At 34.5% G+C, this 19,509-nt stretch overlaps 1 protein-coding gene across 1 annotated transcript in view; it reads right to left on the reverse strand.

Annotated features, from left to right (window-relative positions):
* ZNF804A (zinc finger protein 804A) overlaps positions 1-19,509 on the reverse strand; it is a 355,429-nt gene that overhangs the window by 53,329 nt on the left and 282,591 nt on the right. Inside the window, exon 2 of the mRNA XM_011936501.1 lies at positions 18,906-19,049. Within this exon, the coding sequence (XP_011791891.1) occupies positions 18,906-19,049 (144 nt within the window). The remainder of the gene's footprint in view (positions 1-18,905; positions 19,050-19,509) is intronic.

The following is a 19,509-nucleotide window of genomic DNA, read 5'->3' on the forward strand; positions in this document are numbered from 1 at the left end:
AGGCGGAGGTTGAAGTAAGCCGAGATCATGCCACTGCACTCCAGCCTAGGCAACAGAGCAAGACACCCTCCAAAAAAAACAAAAACAAAAACAAACAAACAAAAAAACAATGTGAGGAACGGATTAGAAGGTGGAGGCGAATGCTTATGATATCTTTCCTCTTCTGTCATTTCTTACCCTCTCGCACTGAGCCCACATAGTCTTTCAACAACCCAAAAAATGCACATTACCCTTGTTTTTCTCTAACTCTAAGTGCTGACACACCATGGGGCTGGGCTCCGCTAAAATTACTGAACAAAGATTTGTATTTTAGGAATACTTTTCTCACTAAATATTTACTAGGTGAAAAAAAATTGAAAGAAAATTGCTTTCTGTGTGACATATTAATATTCTTTGTACTAGAATCTCATTGAAAAGAGCAAAATTAGTGTGGAAATGTTGCTTTGATTTTCAAAACTAATAATTATAAAATAAACATTGATGAAGAGAAGAAAGGGAAGTTCCTGCAGAAAACCTATGCTACCCACGTGTAAAAAATTCAGTAGTAAACTGTCAAATAGTTTTTTTTTTTTTTCTCGTTGTAATTTCTTTCTGTTATTTCCACAACTTGAGCACATTTTTCTAATATAAGCAGTTTTAGTTTTTCTAGAAATATGGATATCAGGTCATTTTTTGTTTTAGGATAAACACTGCAATGTCACTAATGGTTTGGTCAAGGTCATGCCACTCTATAATTTTAAATTAATGAGCTTTTAGAGAACTAAGAAAGACACTATTCCTCTTTAAAATGTAAATATTGTTAATCCTGGATAAAGTTAATTCTTTGTCGATTGTTAGGTATATAAAGAATCTGGACAAGCCTAACAAACAAAAAATATGTTTGCCATTAATTTAGCTTCAGTACCCTAGAGTCTCGGTAGAAAGAACATAGGACTGTGCTTTGAAATTAGAGAAAAAAGTGGACCCTTTGTCAAGTAGAGTGGAGGCTGAGAAAAAAGAATCACAGTAAGTGGTTCCCTACAGACCTGTAAACATCAGAAAAAATATGTCAAATAGACAAGTTGAGTTTTTCTTTTTTACTCTGTAATTTCTTTCCATTATTTCCAAAGAGCATAATGCAGTAAAATTTTATTAAGCATTCCATTATGATTTTAACTAAGTTTAGGAGATGTCTGTAGAGCCCCCTGCCAACACTGGTATAACGTAATGGAGTGGAAGATGTAACTGTCTGAAGAAGATACTCTGAGTTCAGATGCCCGGAGTAAAACCAGAGTATAGAGCAAGACTAAAGTGACAAAGAACAATTCGGGCAGCTTTGTAAATATTTAACCATATTTTAGAAATCATTGCAATACTTTGTTCATGGGACAGGAAAAATAAACTTCCTGCTGACAAGCATAGTGGGACCTATGGAGAACGTCAGCTTGGCATTAAAGAAAGGTAAATTTCCAAAGCCTGCAGAAGCAAGGTTTCTGGCTTATATTAATTTGAATTTTTAATACAAGATCTAATTGTGGGAAATGGAGGAACTAAACCAAGATTGTGCTTATATTACTTACTATTTTATCTTTTGTTCTCATAATGGTGGCATCCATGGTGTAAAACCTCCTTGATTAAGTGTAGGTATCTGCGTTTGTGTGCAACATATAATGTGTATAATATATGAATAACATAGATGTATAATATGTAATATATATTAGGCACATATACTACCGTGTAAATAATCTATATGTTATATGTAATATATAATGAACCAGATATTATAGAATATAAGTCAGATATAATAAAATATTTAAAGAATTATATACAAAACATCAATTTTTTAAACTGAAGTGAATTTTAAGGAATAATTAATTTTGGAAGGAAACAATTTATTCTCAAGGACTGTTATATTTAAATATGGTTACTATTAACCACTATTTAGTAACTAGAGTGAAGTATCTTGGAGAATTACAGTTACAAAATAGAAAATAAATATTTAGAATATATGTGAGCAAAAATGACTTCTTGGTATATATCCAGGGTTAATGAGATCTAAAGCCTCTATGTGCTTTCATTTTCTCTTTGCTTCTCTTATATTCTTTAGTGCCATTCAGTTCCAAGAAGCATTTGCTTCTAAGAAGCAGAAACTGAACTCACTTCACTTTTGTAGTCTTACTTGAACCTACTATGTGAATTACATTTGGACTGCAACATTATTGATAGCTTTCCTTAAGGACTCCAGGGCAAATGAGCTTCTGCAGCCCACAGCAATGTCTGTGGTGAAAATAAAGTTGGGGGTTAACATCTAGCATTTCTTCTTGTCAACAAAATCATAAAGGCTTTTAGCAAATATTTTTGTTGAACAAGGCAACACATTTATATTTTTAAAAATTAATAGCTATGAAAAGAAGTTTTTTTTTAACATTGTGTGGAGGATTTTGTTAGCAGATTTTTGTGACAGGAGTCACACTTTCTTGATTGGAACTGATCATGCTAATGATCTGACCATTATCTTTGGTTACCCCAAATAATATCACTGAAGTGGTATCAACCTCTCTACATTAATATCTGCTTGTTTTACAAAAATATAAGCAGTTATCTTGGACTAAGTAAATGGGCAATGTTTTCCAAATTGTTACAAAAACACTTAGAAAAAATTTGAGCAGGTGTGAAAACCGGGGAATAATTGTATCATTTCATGTTTAAGTTTCCTACTTAGTAAAAATCATATGAAGAAAATGATTTTTGTATTAAGATATATGTTTCAATAGATTTTTAAATTTACTGTATTTTATGTGCCTTTCTGGTGTATGTTTGGGTACTATGTATTTAGTGAGGCATGCAATTGAATAAGAAGCAACATTAAGTAGCAGTGACAATGATTTTCCTATCAAAACGCATACACACAAATGTGTGTGTGTATGTGTGTAGGCAGCTTTAATACTCAGTAATATATATCTATATCTGTACTTTAAAAATATGCATGTTAACATACATATTTTTACTATACTATAGCTTTAATAGAAAAATTATTTCAAATATTTTTTTTTTATTTTACTTTAAGTTCTGGGATATATGTGCAGAACGTGCAGGCAAGTGGTATTTTTATACTAGTAATTAAATTTTCCATCAAATGATTCACGGCACTTAAAAATATTTATTTTGACAACAGTAAAAATAAAATTGCTTATAGAAGATCTGACATGTATGACCATTTTGAAAATTGCTTTCTAGAAAATTAGTACATCAGATCTCAATTAGATCATCGTACATTTTATAAATCAAAGAAAAATTAACATATTTTCTCTATTTCATATTCATTTTTAGGGTCTTAAAACAAGGTTAGTACCCCAAAATTTAAATACTGAACTTAATTATCAGTAACTTAATTATCAGACTTAATTATCAGTACCCCAAAATTTAAATACCGAAAGAAACTCAAATCAAACAATAGGAAATGTTTAAGTAAAAAGAAAAAAAAATACATGAAGAGAAATTTTGAATCCATTAACATGATTATTAAACAAATTTTGCAAAAACTAAAATACACGCTGTTGACAATGTTGGAGTGAATAATGTGGCGTGCAAAATAATGTCTGTCTAAAATATGCACACACAGAGAACAGAAAAATGGTTTTGTTTTTAGGGTAAAATAAACAGGTTTTTTTTTCAGATCACAAACTTATGCACACATACACAGAAACACTTTTTATAAAAAGTGAAAAGAAATAGCAATTCATGAAATGTAAATAGCTTTAAAATTTAGTCTTTGAACAAAATCAGTGTGTAAGAGCAATTTGATTTATTAAGAAAAGCAGAGGATAGGTATTCTCTTCCCCTCTCATGTTCTAACTTTTCTACCATTTTTTTCTTCTTTTCACATGCCTCCAATAAGTAAAACAAAGAAACAACAACAACAAAAACCACAAAATTCCTGAGTTTCCAGTGCCTGAAACTCTGTTCTCTTTTTCTAGGCAGCATTTACAGCTTAGGAGTAGTTCTGGACTCCATGATTCTGACATAGTGATGTTTAAACTTTATAGCATTGCAGTATAGATTCAGGTAAAATTCTTCAAAGTTTGTATTCATCACTTTGGGATGAGATGTCTATGCTTAGAATACATACCAACAGAGAGATCAGAGAATCAAATTGAGCAAGGGATCTAAATAACAAGATGGATGCTTTAGTGGAGCCAAGGGCACAGCATACCATATCCTGAAAATGGTTTCTGCATGTGCTTTTCAATAGTCACATATATATTACATCTCTTACAGATTTGATTTTCAAAACCTAGGAAGAGAATGGAAATGAGTGGTAGAATTTGAGAATTAGGAAAAATTCATGGATAACTTCGCTTGAAATTCTGTTTTACTTCTCATATAAAATTTTATAATTACTTTCATGTGCTTATTATCATAATTAAATAATCATATTTAAATATATCCCAAAGTAAAATCTATGCAGAATTATTTTTACATAGTAAAATTTTCTAAATTTTCCTTAAAATTTTTTTTTAACTTTTATTTTAAATTCAAGGGTACATGTGCAGGTTTGTAATATAGGTAAATTGCATGTAGAGGAGGTTTCTTACGGAGATTGTCTTGTAACCCAGGTAATAAGCATAGTACCAATAGGTAATTCTTCAACCCTTACCCTACTCCCACCCTCCACTCTCAAGTAGTCCCTGGTGTCTGTTTTTTCCTTCTTTGTGTCCATATATAATCAGTGTTTAGCTCCCTCTTATAAGTGACTTCATGTGGTATTTGGTTTTCTGTTCCTGTGTTAATTCACTAAAGATAGTGGCCTGATATGCTTTGGCTGTGTTCCCACTCAAATCTCAACTTGAATTTATCTCCCAGAATTCCCATGTATTGTGGGAGGGACCAAGGGGGAGGTAATTGAATCATGGGAGCTGGTCTTTCCTGTGCTGTTCTTGTGATAGTGAATAAGTCTCACAAGATCTGATGGGTTTATCAGGGGTTTCCACTTTTGCTTCCTCCTCATTTTCTCTTGCTACCACCATGTAAGAAGTTTCTTTCACCTCCAACCATGATTCTGAGACCTCACCAGCCATTTGGAACTGTAAGTCCAAGTAAACCTCTTTTCTTTTCTCAATATCAATTATGTCTTTATCAGCAGTGTGAAAATGGACTAATACAGTAAATTGGTACCAACAGTGGTTTTGTTGAAAAGATACCCAAAAATGTTGAAGCAACTTTGGAATTGGGTAACAGGCAGTTGGAAAAGTTTGGAGTGCTTAGAAGAAGACAGGAACATGTGGGAAAGTTTGGAACTTCCTAGAACCTTGTTGAATGACTTGGCCCAAAATGCCGATAGCGGTATGTACAATAAGGTCTAACCTGAGGTAATCTCAGATGGAGATGAGGAACCCATTGTGAACTGGAGCAAAGGTGACTCTTGTTATGTTTTAGCAAAGAGACTGGTGGCATTTTGCCCCTGCCCTAGAGATTTGTGGAACTTTCAACTTGAGAGAGATGATTTAAAGTATCTGGCAAAAGAAATTTGTAAGCAGCAAAGCATTTAAGAGGTGATTTGGATGCTGTTAAAGGCATTCAAGCTTATAAGGGAAGCAGAGAATATAAGTTTGGAAAATTTGCAGCCTGAGTATGTGATAGAAAGGAAAATCTCATTTTCTGGGGAGAAATTCGAGCTTTCTGCAGAAATTTGCATAAGTAGCAAAAAGCCTGATGTTAATCCCCAAAACCACTTGGAAAATGTCTCCAGGCCATGTCAGAGACTCTCATGGCAGCCCTTCTCATCACAGGCCTGGAGGCCTAGGAGGAAAAAGTTGTTTTGTGGGCCAGGCCCTGGGTTCCCAAGCTGTGTGAAACCTAGGGACTTGGGGACCTGTGTTCCAGCTGCTCCAGCCACAACTGAAAGGTGCCAACATACAGCTTGGCCTGTGGCTTTAGAAGGTGCAAGCCCAAGCCTTGGCAGCTTTCACATGGTGTTGAGTCTGCAGGTGCATAGGAGTCAAGAATTGAGGTTTGGGCACCTCTGCCTAGATTTCAGAAGTTATATGGAAATGTCTGGATGCCCAGGCAAAAGTTTGCTGCAGGGGCAGGGCCCTCATGGAGAACCTCTGCTAGGGCAGTGCAGAAGGGAAATGTGGGATTGGAACCCCCACACAGAGTCCCTATTGGAGCACCACCTAATGGAGCTGTGAGAGATGGGCCACCATCCTCCAGATCCCAGAATGGCAGATCCACTGACAACTTGTACTGTGTGACTGGAAAAGCCACAGACACTCAATGCCAGCCTGTGAAAGCAGCTGGGAGGGAGGATGTACCCTACAAAGCCGTAGGGGCTGAGCTCCACAAGACTAAGGAAATCGACCTTTTGCATCAGCATGACCTAGATGTGAAACCTGGAGTCAAAGGAGATCATTTTGGAGCTTTAAGATTTTACTGCCCAGCTGGATTTCAGACTTGCACGAGCCTTGTAACCCCTTTGTTTTGGTCAATTTCTCCCATTTGGAATGGCTGTATTTACCCAATATCTGTACCCCCATTGTATCTAGGAAGAAGCTAGCTTGCTTTTGGTTTTCCAGGCTCATAGGCGGAAGGCACTTGCCTTGTCTCAGATGAGACTTTCGACTGTGGACTTCTGGAGGATAATGATAAAATGAATTGAGACTTTGGGAGACTGTTGGAAAGGCATGATTAGTTTTGAAATGTGAGGACATGAGATTTGGAGAGGCCAGGGTTGGAATGGTATGATTTGACTGTATCCCACCCAAATCTCAACTTAAATTGTATCTCTCAGAGTTCAGGCATGTTGTGGGAGGGATCCTCAGGGGGGTAATTAAACCGTGGGGCCCAGTCTTTCCTGTGCTGTTCTTGTGAAAGTGTGTAAGTCTCACAAGATCTGATGGGTTTACTGGGGTTTTCTGCTTTTGCTTGCTCCTCATTTTCTCTTGCCACTGCCGTGTAAGTAGTGCCTTTCACCTCCAGTCATGATTCTGAGACCTACCCAGCCATACAGAACTGTAAGTCCAAATAAACCTCTTTTTCTTCCCAGTCTCAGGTATGTCTTTATCAGCAGAGTGAAAACAGACTGATACATGGCCTCCAGCTCTGTCTATGTTGTTGCAAAGGCTATTATCTCATCCTTTTATGTGATTGTGTAGTATTCCATGGTGTATATGTACCATATTTTTTTAATCCAGTCTACTTTTGATGAGCATTTAGCTTGATTTCCTGTCCTGGCATTGCAAGTAGTGCTGTGATGAACATATACATGTGTGTCCTTTATAGTAGAAGATTTATATTCCTTTGAGTATATACCCAATAGTGAAAGTGTTGAGTCAAAGGTTAATTCTGCTTTGAGTTCTTTGAGAAATCACCAAATTGTTTTCCATGGTGGTTGAACTAATTTACATTCACACCAGCAGTGTATAAGTGTTCCCTTTTTTCAGGAACCTTGCTAGAACCTGTCATTTTTTGATTTTTAGCCTTTCTGACTAGTGTGAAATGGTATCTGACTAGTGTGAAATGGTGGTTTTGATTTGCGCATCTCTAATGATTAGTGATGTTCATTTTTTATATGCTTGGTGGCCATGTGTATATCTTCTTTTGAAAAGTGTCTGTTCATGTCTTTTGCCTACTTTTTAATGGGGTTGTTTGTTTTGGTTCTTGTAAATTTGCTTAACTTCCTTACAGATTCTGGATATTAGACTGTTTTCAGATATATAGTTGGCAAGTACTTTTCTTCTATTCTGCAGGTTGTCTGCTTCTTTGTTGACAGTTTATTTTGCTATGCAAATCTCTTTAGTTTAATTAGATCCCATTTGTCAATTTTTGGTTTAGTTACACTTGTTAGGGGGTCTTTATCATGAAAACGTTGCCAGGGCCTATGTACAGAATGATCTTTATTTCTTTGGTTATCTTCCAGGGTTTTCATAGCTTTAGGCTATACATTTAAGTCTTTAATACATCTTTAGTTAATTTTTATATATGGCATAAAGAAAGTTGATTGTATGTGTGCAGTATTATTTCTGGGTTCTCTATTCTGGTCCATGGTTCTGTTTTTGTATCAGTACCATGGTGTTCTGGTTGCCATAGTTTTACAGTATAGTTTAAAAAGGGATAATGTGATGCCTCCAGCTTTGATTTTTTAAATTAGGATTGCCTTGGCTATTTGGGCTCTTGTTTGGCTCCATATGAATTTTAAAGTAGTTTTTTTTTTTCTAGTTCTGTGAAGACTATCTTTGGTAGTTTGGTAGGAATTGCACTAAATCTGAAAGTTGCTTTGGAAAGTATGGCAATTTTAACAACATTGATTCTTCCTACCCATGCGAATGAAATATTTTTCCATTTGTGTGTGTCATCTTTGACTTCTTTGAGCAGTGTTGTGTAATTCTCATTGTAAGATCTTTCACCTCCCTGGTTACCTATATTCCTAGGTATTTTATTCCTTTTGTAGTTATTGTGAACTGGGTTGTATTCATGATTTGGCTCTCAGCTTGTATGTCGATGTATGGAAATGCTATTGATTTTTGTACATTGAGTTTGTATCCTGAAACTTTGCTGAAGTTGTTTATCAGATCTAGGAGGTTTGGGGCAGAGACTATGGAGTTTTCTAGGTATGACATCATATTGGCTGCATACAAGGATAGCTTGACTTTCTCTTTTGCTATCTGGCTGCCTTTTGCTTCTTTCTCTGGCCTGAATGCTCTGGCTACTAAAATACCTGCAGTACTATATTAAATAGGAGTGGTGAATGAGTGCATCCTTGTCTTCTTCCTTATGTCAATGGTGATGTTTCCAGCATTTGCCCATTTGGTATGATGTTCACTGTGGATTTGTAATAAAGCCCTCATTATTTTGAAATATGTTCCCTCAATCCCTGGTTTGTTGAGGGTTTTTAACATGAAGGGGTGTTGAATTTTATCAAATGCTTTTTCTTCATCTTTTAAGATGATTATGTGTTTTTTAGTTTTGGTTCTATTTATGTGGTGAATCACATTTATTGACTTACATTATGTTGAACCAGCCTTGCATCCCAGAGAAAAAGCCTAATTGATTGTGGTGGATTAGCTTTTTGATGTGCTGTTGGATTTGGTGCTAGTATTTTTGCATCTATTCAAAAGGATTTTGCATAGATGAGAATTTTTGCATCTATTTCATCAAAGATATTGGCTTGACATTTTCTTTTTTTTGTTGTGTCTCTGCCATGTTTTGATATCAGGATGATGCTGGCCTCATAGAAGAGTCACAGAGGAATCTCTCCTCCTCATTCTTTTGTAATAATTTCAGTAGGAGTGGTACCAGTTCTCCTTTATATGCCTCATAGAATGTGGCTTTGAATATGTCTGATCTGGGTTTTTTCTGGTTGGTACCCTTTTTATTATTGATTTAATTTCAGAATTCATTATCGATCAGTTCAGGGATTCAATTTTGTCCTGGTTCAATCCTGCATGGTTGTATGTGTTTAGGCATTTATCCATTTCTTTTGGCTTGTGTGGACACAGATGTTTATAATAGTCTCTGAAGATCATTTTGTATTTCTGTGGGGTCAGTAGTAACATCCTTTTTTTTTTATTCCTGGTTGTGTTATTTCAGATCTTATCTCTGTTTTTCTTTGTTGGTCTGGCTAGTGATCTATCTTATTTATTCTTTCCAAAAACAAAATCGTGGATTTGTTGATCTTTTATGCGGCTTTTTATGTCTCAGTTTCTTTCAATTCAGCTCTGATTTCAGTTATTTCTTTTCTTCTGCTAGCTTCCTGGTTGGTTTGCTCTTGTTCCTCTAGTTCCTTTAGCTGTGACATTAGGTTGTTAATTTGAGATCTCTCTAGTTTTGTAATGTGGGCATTTAGTGCAGTAAACTTCCCTCTTTTTTTTTTTTTTTTTAAACTTCCCTCTTAACACTGCCTTATCTCTGTCCCAGAGATTCTGGTATACTGCAACTTCTCATTAGTTTCACAGAATTTCTTGATTTCTGCTTTAATTTCATTATTTACCCAAAGTCAATCAGCAGCAGGTTGTTTAATTTCCATGTAAGTATATGGTTTTCAGAAAGTTTCTTAGAATTGATGTCTACTTTTATTTCACTATTTTGTAAGAGTGTAGTTCATATTATTATTATTTTTTTAATTTGCTGAGCATTGTTTTATATGATCGTGAGTATGTGCCATGTGAAAATGAGAAGAATGTATATAACGTTGTTTGGAGTAGCATGCTCTATAGATATCTATTGGGTCAATTTTGTGAAATGTTCAGTTCAAGTCCTGAATATCTTTGTTAGTTTTTTACCTCGATGATCTGTCTAAATTGTCAGTGGGGTATTGAATTCTTCCAGTATTATGTTATGGTTATTGAAGTCTCTTTCTTCATAAGTCTTTAGGAACTTTCTTTATAAATCTGGGTGCTCCTGTGTTGCATGTGTACATATTTAGCATAGCTAGATCTTCTTGTAATCATCTTGTTGATATTAGCCCTATACCATTATATAATATCCTTCTTTGTCTTTTTTGATATTTGTTGTTTTAATGTCTGTTTTGTCTGCAATTAGAATAGGAATCCCTACTTTTATCTGTTTTCCCTTTGCTTGGTACATTTTTCTCCATTCCTTTTCCTTTGAGTGTATGGGTGTCAGTGCATGTGAGATGGATCTCTTGAAACCAGCATACCATTGGGTCTTGCTTTTTATCCAACTGTCAATGTTGTGCCTTTTAATTGGGGCATTTAGCTTATTTACATTCAAGTGTAGTATTGATATGTGAAGATTTGTTCCTGCCATGATATTGTCAGATGTTATATATAGACTTGTTTATATGGATGCTTTGCAGGGTTACTGTTCTATGTACCTAAGTGTGTTTTTGTAGTGGCTAACAATAGTGTTTCCTGTATGTTTAGCATTCCCTTCAGGACTTCCTGTAAGGCAGGTCTGGTGGTTATTTGGTCATTATGAAATTCCTTAGCATTTCCTTGTCTGAAAAATACTTTATTCCTCCTTTGTTTATGAAGCTTGGCTTGGCTAGCTAGACTAACAAAGAAAAAACTCTTAGTAAATTTTTTCTTTCAGAATGCTGAATATAGACCTTTATTCTCTTCTAGCTTCTGGCGTTTCTGCTGAAAATTTCTTGTTAGCCTAATGGGGCTTCCATTATAAGTGAACTGCCATGTTTCTCTAACTGCCTTTAGTATTATAGTTTTTCTTTCATTTTAACCTTGGAGAATCTGATGACTATGTGTCTTGCAGATTGTTTTCTTATGTAATATCTTGTTCTCTGCATTTCTGTAATTTGAATGTTGATTCAAATCTAAGTAAGATTGAGAAAATTCTCATGAATGATATTCTGAAGTATCTTTTCCAAGTTGCTTGTTTTCTCTACAAGTCTTTCAGGGAAGCCAGTGAGTGATAGATTTAGTTTCTTCACATAATCACATATTTCTCTGAAATTTCATTCATTCCCATTTACTCTTTTCTCTTTATTTTTGTCTGACTGAGTTAATTCAGGGAGTAGGCCGTCAAGCTGAGAGATGCTTTCCTTAGCTGGGTCGATTTTGCTGTTAATACTTGGAATTGTATTCTGAAATTCTTGAAGTGAGTTTTTCAGCTCTATCAGCTCATTTTGATTCTTTCTTAAAACAGACATTTCACCTATAATCTCCTGTATCATTTCATTTTATTGCCTAGAATTCTTGGATTGGGTTTCAACTATCTTCTCAATGTCAATGATCTTCATTCTTTGCCATATCCTGAATTCATCATATTCTTATAATGAAATTTAATTGTCATGTAACAATATTTAAAGATGAGACCTTTAAGAGATGATGAGGCCATGAGGGCTTCTGCCTTCATGGGTGGCATTGATGTTGTTATAAAAGAGTGAATGGGGCACCCTCTTGCCCTGTCTTGCCCTTCTGTCTTCCACCATGGGATGACACAGCAAGAAGGCCCACAGGAGGTGCTGTCTCCTTAATCTTGAACTTCCCAGCTTCCAGACATGTCAGCCAATAAATTTCTATCCAAACAAATACTCAGTCTCAATGTAATATGCTACAGCAGCACACAACAAACTGAGAAACATGAGATCTCAAAAACAAGTTGTCTGTCCATAGAATAATTGATTATTAAGACACAAAAGAATTTCAACAGATGAAGAATTGATGACACTAGGTTACACAATAGCTTGTGTTTGCCTATATTATAACTTCTCTTAAGTCTAAATTTAAAAAACAAAATGTGTCTTAACAATAGCAGCTTGAAAAAGCATAGATGAGTGAAATATTCAGTAAAAAGGATTTTGTACAAAGAAAATAACTAGCTGCACAGTTACAGCATGTTATGGAGTAAGAAACTAAACTAAAAGTTAAGCTGCATCTCTGTAGATCATTGACTTTGCAGAGGGTAAAGCTGTTATATCTTTTCCAGCATAACTTACTCTTCCATTTTTAATTTTTTTGAAATATCTTAAATAATTTGGCATTCCTTTATAACCTCTTAACAGTGACAAATCTGGGGTATAAGGGATTTTATTCTTTTACCAAAAGGGCTCCATCTTTGCTATCTGTTGATCACTCTTAGAAAATCTAATTATGATCAATAAATGTTAACAGTTGATGGGATCTGTGTCAGCTGAAGTAGTTGGTTGCAAATATTAAAACCTACTAGTATTTTCCCTCAGTAACATGTAATTGCTACATTTTTTATAAGAAGGTTTGGTTAAAAAAAACTGTGAAAAATTGCTTAAACCAAAGCCAGTTACAAGGAGTAATCTCTCTTGTTGGTTTACTTTCACCTCAGAACCACAAGAATGTTACAGTACCCAGTGAATAGTTGTCTGTAACATTTCCACCAGATGTTTCAGTAGCATATTGGTCTTGGCATTTCTTGGTACTATGGTTCTGTATTCTTTGTGATGTCTCATTGTTTGTGAGGTTTTGTTTAAAACAAAAACAAAACAAAAACTAAGTGGGACTATATATGTAGATGTGTGTCAGTACCAAAAAATTATTTTCTTAAATCGTCTTTTGGACTCTTTTTCCTGCTGAACAGCAAAGGACTTTTATTTTCCACTTTCCTATATTCCTAAAAAGTATGAACAATGTGTTTCAGTTGACTCTATTGCATGCCTTTTTGCTGAAGACTTTTTCTGTAAACACAATTGCCTTGTTCAGTTTTGTTGTAAATTGACTTACCATAGGTGCAAGGTTGGTATGCTTTCTGAATGTGTGTTTGATAAGAGTGATAAAATAAAAGCTTAAAAATAAAAAAAAGAAAGAAACGTTTATTGGAAATGAGGTTGAAAATTTCCCTATGTTATGCTTTCCTACAGTGTGACCATAATAAAGAAGTCAATTTTATATAATTTAAGTGAGTTAAAGACTGTCAGAACTCTCATTTCTCAAAGATGCTCATGGAGATACTAATTATTTATAGTATTTTCAAACTCAAATTACTAAGATTGCAAATGTATGTATTCGTGAATAAAGAATGTAGATTATTTTTCTCTTTCTCTCTCTCTCTCTCACACACACAACACACACAAATATATCAAACCATCTTCTTGTTTTCTTTATTTCTGGTACTCCATGAAGCATTATTTTATTTGTAGTAGTATAGACATAATTTGTTATCATAAATTATCCAGGTTATTGTGTGTGAGTTATGTTTAAGACACCAGTTGATGAATTCTAAGTGTAGTTCATCTTATTCTTAAATATAGGTAAATATTATAATAGGTAAGCATAATAAGTGAACCATTCCACAGACTGTTTATTCATTATCAAATCTCATATAATTTGAAAAGTTCTGAAAATTTGGGTATGCCCTGGTAATGCCATAGCTTAAAGAATAAAAACATAAATATTTCTATTATCAACAATAATAATAGTGCTCATTGGTAAAATATGTGTAAAATTGGGTGAAAAATTTCTATACATCACAAATGTGAAAATACATTTTTGCTTTCTTATTTTTTAAATAAATTATCTTCATATTTACCTGAGCTACCCTCCACTGAGTTGTAGAAAATGAATAGTATTCCAACATATTTTAGATACATAATTTACTGACAAGTTTTTTGAGATAACTGCCAAGTATCTTCAAGTTCTTATTTGTGACCCCTTCTTCTTCCAAATATTCTTAGTTTGGGGGCATGCCGAGGGCCAAGAGATGGCTTATAAGTCCTTTTGACAACCAAAATCCTTACACTTTTTGTATAAAATACCTGATTTCTCTAATCACGTATCATATTGCTACCTCCATTATTGAAGTCAGAATCTGGTATAGCCCATTGTATGTTTTTAAAGCTTTGATTGAAGACTCAGTAGCCTTCTTCAGGTGACTCAAACCCAGCTTTGTGGTAGTTCTTACTGGCAAAATAGACATCTCTGAGTCTAGTTGTGCCCTCAATCCCACTCTTTGGCTCACATAAACTACCTGCATTTCTTTGTTATCTGTAGCAGGATCACCAGGTCTCAAATCGGTTATCTTATGAGTCCTCTCAAGAGAGTAAAAAAGAAACTCTTGGCAACATTAATGGAAAATTTAAACACAGCAATCTGGGAAGGCCAACCAACAAAGTCTGTTGCATAACACATTCTGCTGCCAAATTGAGATTGATATTGGGTGAGTTACAAATTGGTGTGGAACAAGTTGCCCAAAAGACACTTTCTGTCCCGAGTCCCTACTTTCTTTGTATGTCTGTAATGCATCTCCCCCTTGGGTGAGTTACAAATTGGTGTGGAACAAGTTGCCCAAAAGACACTTTCTGTCCCGAGTCCCTACTTTCTTTGTATGTCTGTAATGCATCTCCCCCTCTATGGGTCAATGCCTGCAAGAGGAGAACACAATACACTTGCTTAACTGCTTCTCTCCATTCTCTTTGTTTCTCTCTTTATTTTCTTCATATTATTTTTTCAACAAGTATTCTGGAACAAGAAGAGATGTACTTCACTATTTCTTCTACATCATAGAAGGATGAAACATCATCAAAGGGCAAGTAACAGTAGCCTCATGATCCTCGGCATTTTGACTCTCTTTTCTAACCTTGGCCTCATACTATAATTTTCTGGAAAGCTTCAAAGAAAGAAGGTAGCATGGACCTATACCAGACTCTGTGAATGCTATTTTTAAAAACTTCTCTAGTTATTCTCATATTCAACTAGAATTAAAGTTTTCTTGTTATTTACCATATCTATCTCCTACCATAGAGAGCAAAAATCATAACATCTTAGTTTCTATAGGTGCCAGGATAGTTTTAAATATATTATGAGATAATCCTTTCAGCAGATAATTTATGGTTTGGTTCTTGATAGGATTAGTAGGAGATAAAAATTTTGATTCTCGGGATGTACTGTTCTCAAATCTCCACATGATGGTAATATTAGATTTTGCCTATTTTTTCCTGGATGAATTTTCTTCTTAAAATTTTGAACTTACTAAGAATAATTCCAGAAGGTATCTCAATTTCTTTAAAATAAAATAAAGTATAAGTAAATCTATACAGGATAAAGGGTACAATAAATTCACAAACTATTTCACCAAGCAGATTTATTCTGAGAAAATGTTTTGTTAAAGGATGGTCATTAATAAAGTGCATTAAAAATAAAATAGTAAAATAAAGCTGTACAGTTTCACTGATACTGCCAACCAAGTCATCATGTAAACTATAAAAAGAATATACTCCCAAGAGTTAATGAATGATTATTAAAATAAAAATAAATATGCATCACTTTGACTCTAATTGGCTTTCTTATAGTTTTTTTTAAATACATATAAAAGTTTCAGTGGTAAAAACTAAACGTGGCAGGACTTTTATTGGATTACAGTTCTTAGTTGAATTTATAAAATGAAATATGTAAAATTACACGTATTTATCTCTTGTATTCTTTTTTTTGGGGGGGGCGAGGAATAATTATATTTAGGTAACAGCACAGAAATCTTTGCTTACAGTTTTAGTTTTTGCTCCCTACCCTCAACAGGTGCTGAGTCAATAGACAGCCATCCACCTGAAAGGAGATGGCAGAAGGAAGGGAAGGAAGAACCATAAAGTTGACTCAGGGAAGGTGTATGAAAATGGCATTATTTCAGATGCTAGAACTGATTATCCAGAGTCTGGTGCATACTCAAGACAAAATATACAATTTATTGCCATCCTAATTATGGCTTTAAAAATGTCAAAACAGGACACTTTTATAATTAGCTATATATATGTAAATGGGTGTGCCTGTGTACATTTCTTGGGGCAAAAATATTTTTGAGTTTGAGGGCTCTGTAGGAGCAAACTATAAGTCTTTAATTTGTCCTAAGAGAACAATGCTCTAAATGGTAAAATAAAAACCATCAGACGTTCAGTTAGATTGAAGTACACACCACACGCACACCAAAAAATCCCAGGGAAGATATTTGAAGTGATTGTATTGTGCATTGTCTTACCGGTATCTCCTACTTTTAAATTAAGTTTTAGTACATTTTTCCCCACAAATGAATATTTCTATTATCAAATATCAAGAAGTAACTCCTTCAAGTGTCAGACCACTAAACAGCAGTTTAAATTATTATGAAATGCTCAAATTTGGGACTAAATCTGTTTCATTTCTATAGCAATAGAAGTCCTTGCACAAACAAAACATTCCAACAACCTGGCCTGACCTTGACTTCCTCCGGGGCAGAACAAAACAGCATGCTGCAAAGCACTGAATCTTGACTTGCTGAAGTGAAGGTCACTTCAGTGCCTGTTGGGAGGTATTTCAGTTACACTGAAACCACTAAAGCAAAAATCAAGATGTTTGAGGGGCAGCAGCAATAAGGCAATCATTCCCTTTTCTATCTCTTCATAGCATCAGTGTGACAAATCTCTTACAGGGAAAATAACTCTGAATTGCCTATAGGCTGCCAGGTGAGAGGACAGACACAACTACGATTTTACTTTAAGGGTAGATGAAGAAGTCTAGAGGAATTTTTTTTTCTCTTTTCCGGATTCTCAGCTTTCCTTTTTTTTTCTTTTCTTTTTTTTTAATCTCAATGATTAACAGTATGTCACTCAATTCAGAGTGTCATACTTGTACTGAGAACTATTTTAATTATCTTGTTATATGAAAGAATCACTTAGAAAGTTTGAAATTGAGAATTAAGTACTTATTGCTGATTTATGATGGACACTGTCTCTGTACATTTGTGTTGCTATAAAGAAATATCCGAAGCTCAGTAATTTATAAAGAAAAGAGGCTGATTTGGCTCACAGTTCCGCAGGCTACACAAAAATCGTGAGGGCAGCATCTGCTTTTGGTGAGGACTTCAGTCTGCTTCCACTTATGGTAGAAAGGGAAGGGGAGCCAGCATGGGAAGATCAAATGGCCAGAGAGGGCACAAGAAAGAGGGAGCAGGTACCAGGCTCTTTTTAACAAACAGTTCTCCTGGGAAGTAAAAGTGACAACTCACTCATTGCCATGAGAATGGCACCAAGCCATTCATAAAGGATCAGCCCAGAGATCCAAGCACCTCCCTTTAGGTCTTACCTCCAGTATCAGGGATCAAATTTCCACATGAGATTCCAAGGGCAAAAATATCCAAACTCTATGTGACATATAGCTCTTAACTTTACATTATACTAGCATGAAGAATTACATTAACTAGGCCATTGCCTTTAGACTTCCATCTTTTAAAAAGTACCTAAAAACATTGCTGCTTTTCCACAAACATACATATTATGACCATATTATTTATTATCCAAATAAGAACTCTTCATAATTAAATCAGGACAGTGGTAGAAAGTGAGACCATCTCAGAATATTGAGATGTATAGTTATCCTTAAAATACTGTATTTCCTATTATGTAAAGCTATTTCCTATGTTTTTATAACAATAATGTAACTATTAGTGCATATGTAGCTTAAGATAATGATTTGCATGTAACATTTATCTGCATAAAATAGATCTATTACCAGGGGAAAGAAAGGCAAGGACAGATCACTAAGATCAGTATGCATTAATTGGTGAGGTATGTAATTGAATGACAAATTCTTCCCTACACCATCCTCTCCAAGCACAGTGTAGTTGATATGAACGATTGCAGGATTGACAGCAAAAGAAAGTACACATAATTGGTTCATTATCGTTTAACATGATCACTTTCCCTACTTTTTCTTTCTTATATTAAATAACTCTGATATAACAGAAAGTTAAGGCAGGTTCAACTGCTTAAAAATGTATCTTTAAATTCATACCAAAATGAATACTCAGCATGGTATTTGAGGGTGGTAGCTAAAATAGAAAATGTTTATAAATTAATGCTAATACTTTTTAAACTCATTTACATAGAGGGTTGTAAAATCTTGGATTTATAATTGATAGCAATAATTAATCTGGGATTTACAATTGACAATAAAATGAAAACATTAAAATGAACAAAACCATAGATATATTAAGTACTCAGTCAACAACCTAGGACCATTTGTAGCATACCAACTCTTTTTTCACATGTTTTCATGGTAGTTTAAATCCAAAATGCTTTCTATGATAAACCATGTTAAATTTTATTTAACTTTCATAAACATATTTATATATTATATTTATAAATAACATGCAATAATATATAGAATAATGCATAAATTATTGATTTAAATGTTTAAAACAATACTTTTGAGGACAATAAGAGGATCATCACTTGTAGAATATTGTTTTCAAAACACTTTTACTCATATAAAGGCAATTGAATAGTATTTCTTTATGTTATTTATTTCAGACTTTGCTATTGGTGCCTTTTTTCTTAAAGAAAAAAAAAGGATTTTGCTGTAAGTCATCAAATTATTATCCCAGAATGATATATTTCAAAACTGTACAGTGAATTAAATTAAATAAGAATATCATATCATATTCATAGAGTCTACACAATTAAAAATATTACACAAGTCCAGAAATGGCAGAAGTTTTGCCCATCTCTTTCTTACCTGCTTGTGAGCATGGTCATATGAGTTAATGTGATTGTCAAACTCCTGGTGCTTATAGTACTGCTTGTCACAGAGTTCACAGTAAAAATTTGCCTTCAGATCTTCCAGAGCTTTTGCTATGGTATTTTCCTTCTCAGCATAGTCCTGAAAAATAAAATTTCAAGGAAGGATACAATTAGCTCTCCCCTGTGTTTACTTTGTTCTAACAGTTGTCGACTATATTACAATAATGAGAGTTAGAAACAGAATACAGCAAAGAGGAAAATAAAGCAAATACTAGAAAACCAAGTTAGAATAAATAATGACTTAAAAATTAAAAGGCTAACAGAAGAAGCTAAGATAAGTAACAGAAAAATAGTACAAATGTGGTGGAGAAATGCAAATGATAGAAATAAATAGAAGTCCTTGATTGAACAAGTTCCTATGCTAGGTTAGCATAAAAACTGAAAAGGAGAATGGCGTAAACCCGGGAGGCGGAGCTTGCAGTGAGCTGAGATCTGGCCACTGCACTCCAGCCTGGGTGACAGAGGGAGACTCCGTTTCAAAAACAAAAAAAAACAAAAAACTGAAAATCACATAGCTATTTTGATTCAACTGTGGATTC

This window comes from Colobus angolensis, unplaced genomic scaffold, assembly GCF_000951035.1.
Source record: "Colobus angolensis palliatus isolate OR3802 unplaced genomic scaffold, Cang.pa_1.0 Scaffold153, whole genome shotgun sequence".
Lineage (NCBI taxonomy): Eukaryota > Metazoa > Chordata > Mammalia > Primates > Cercopithecidae > Colobus > Colobus angolensis.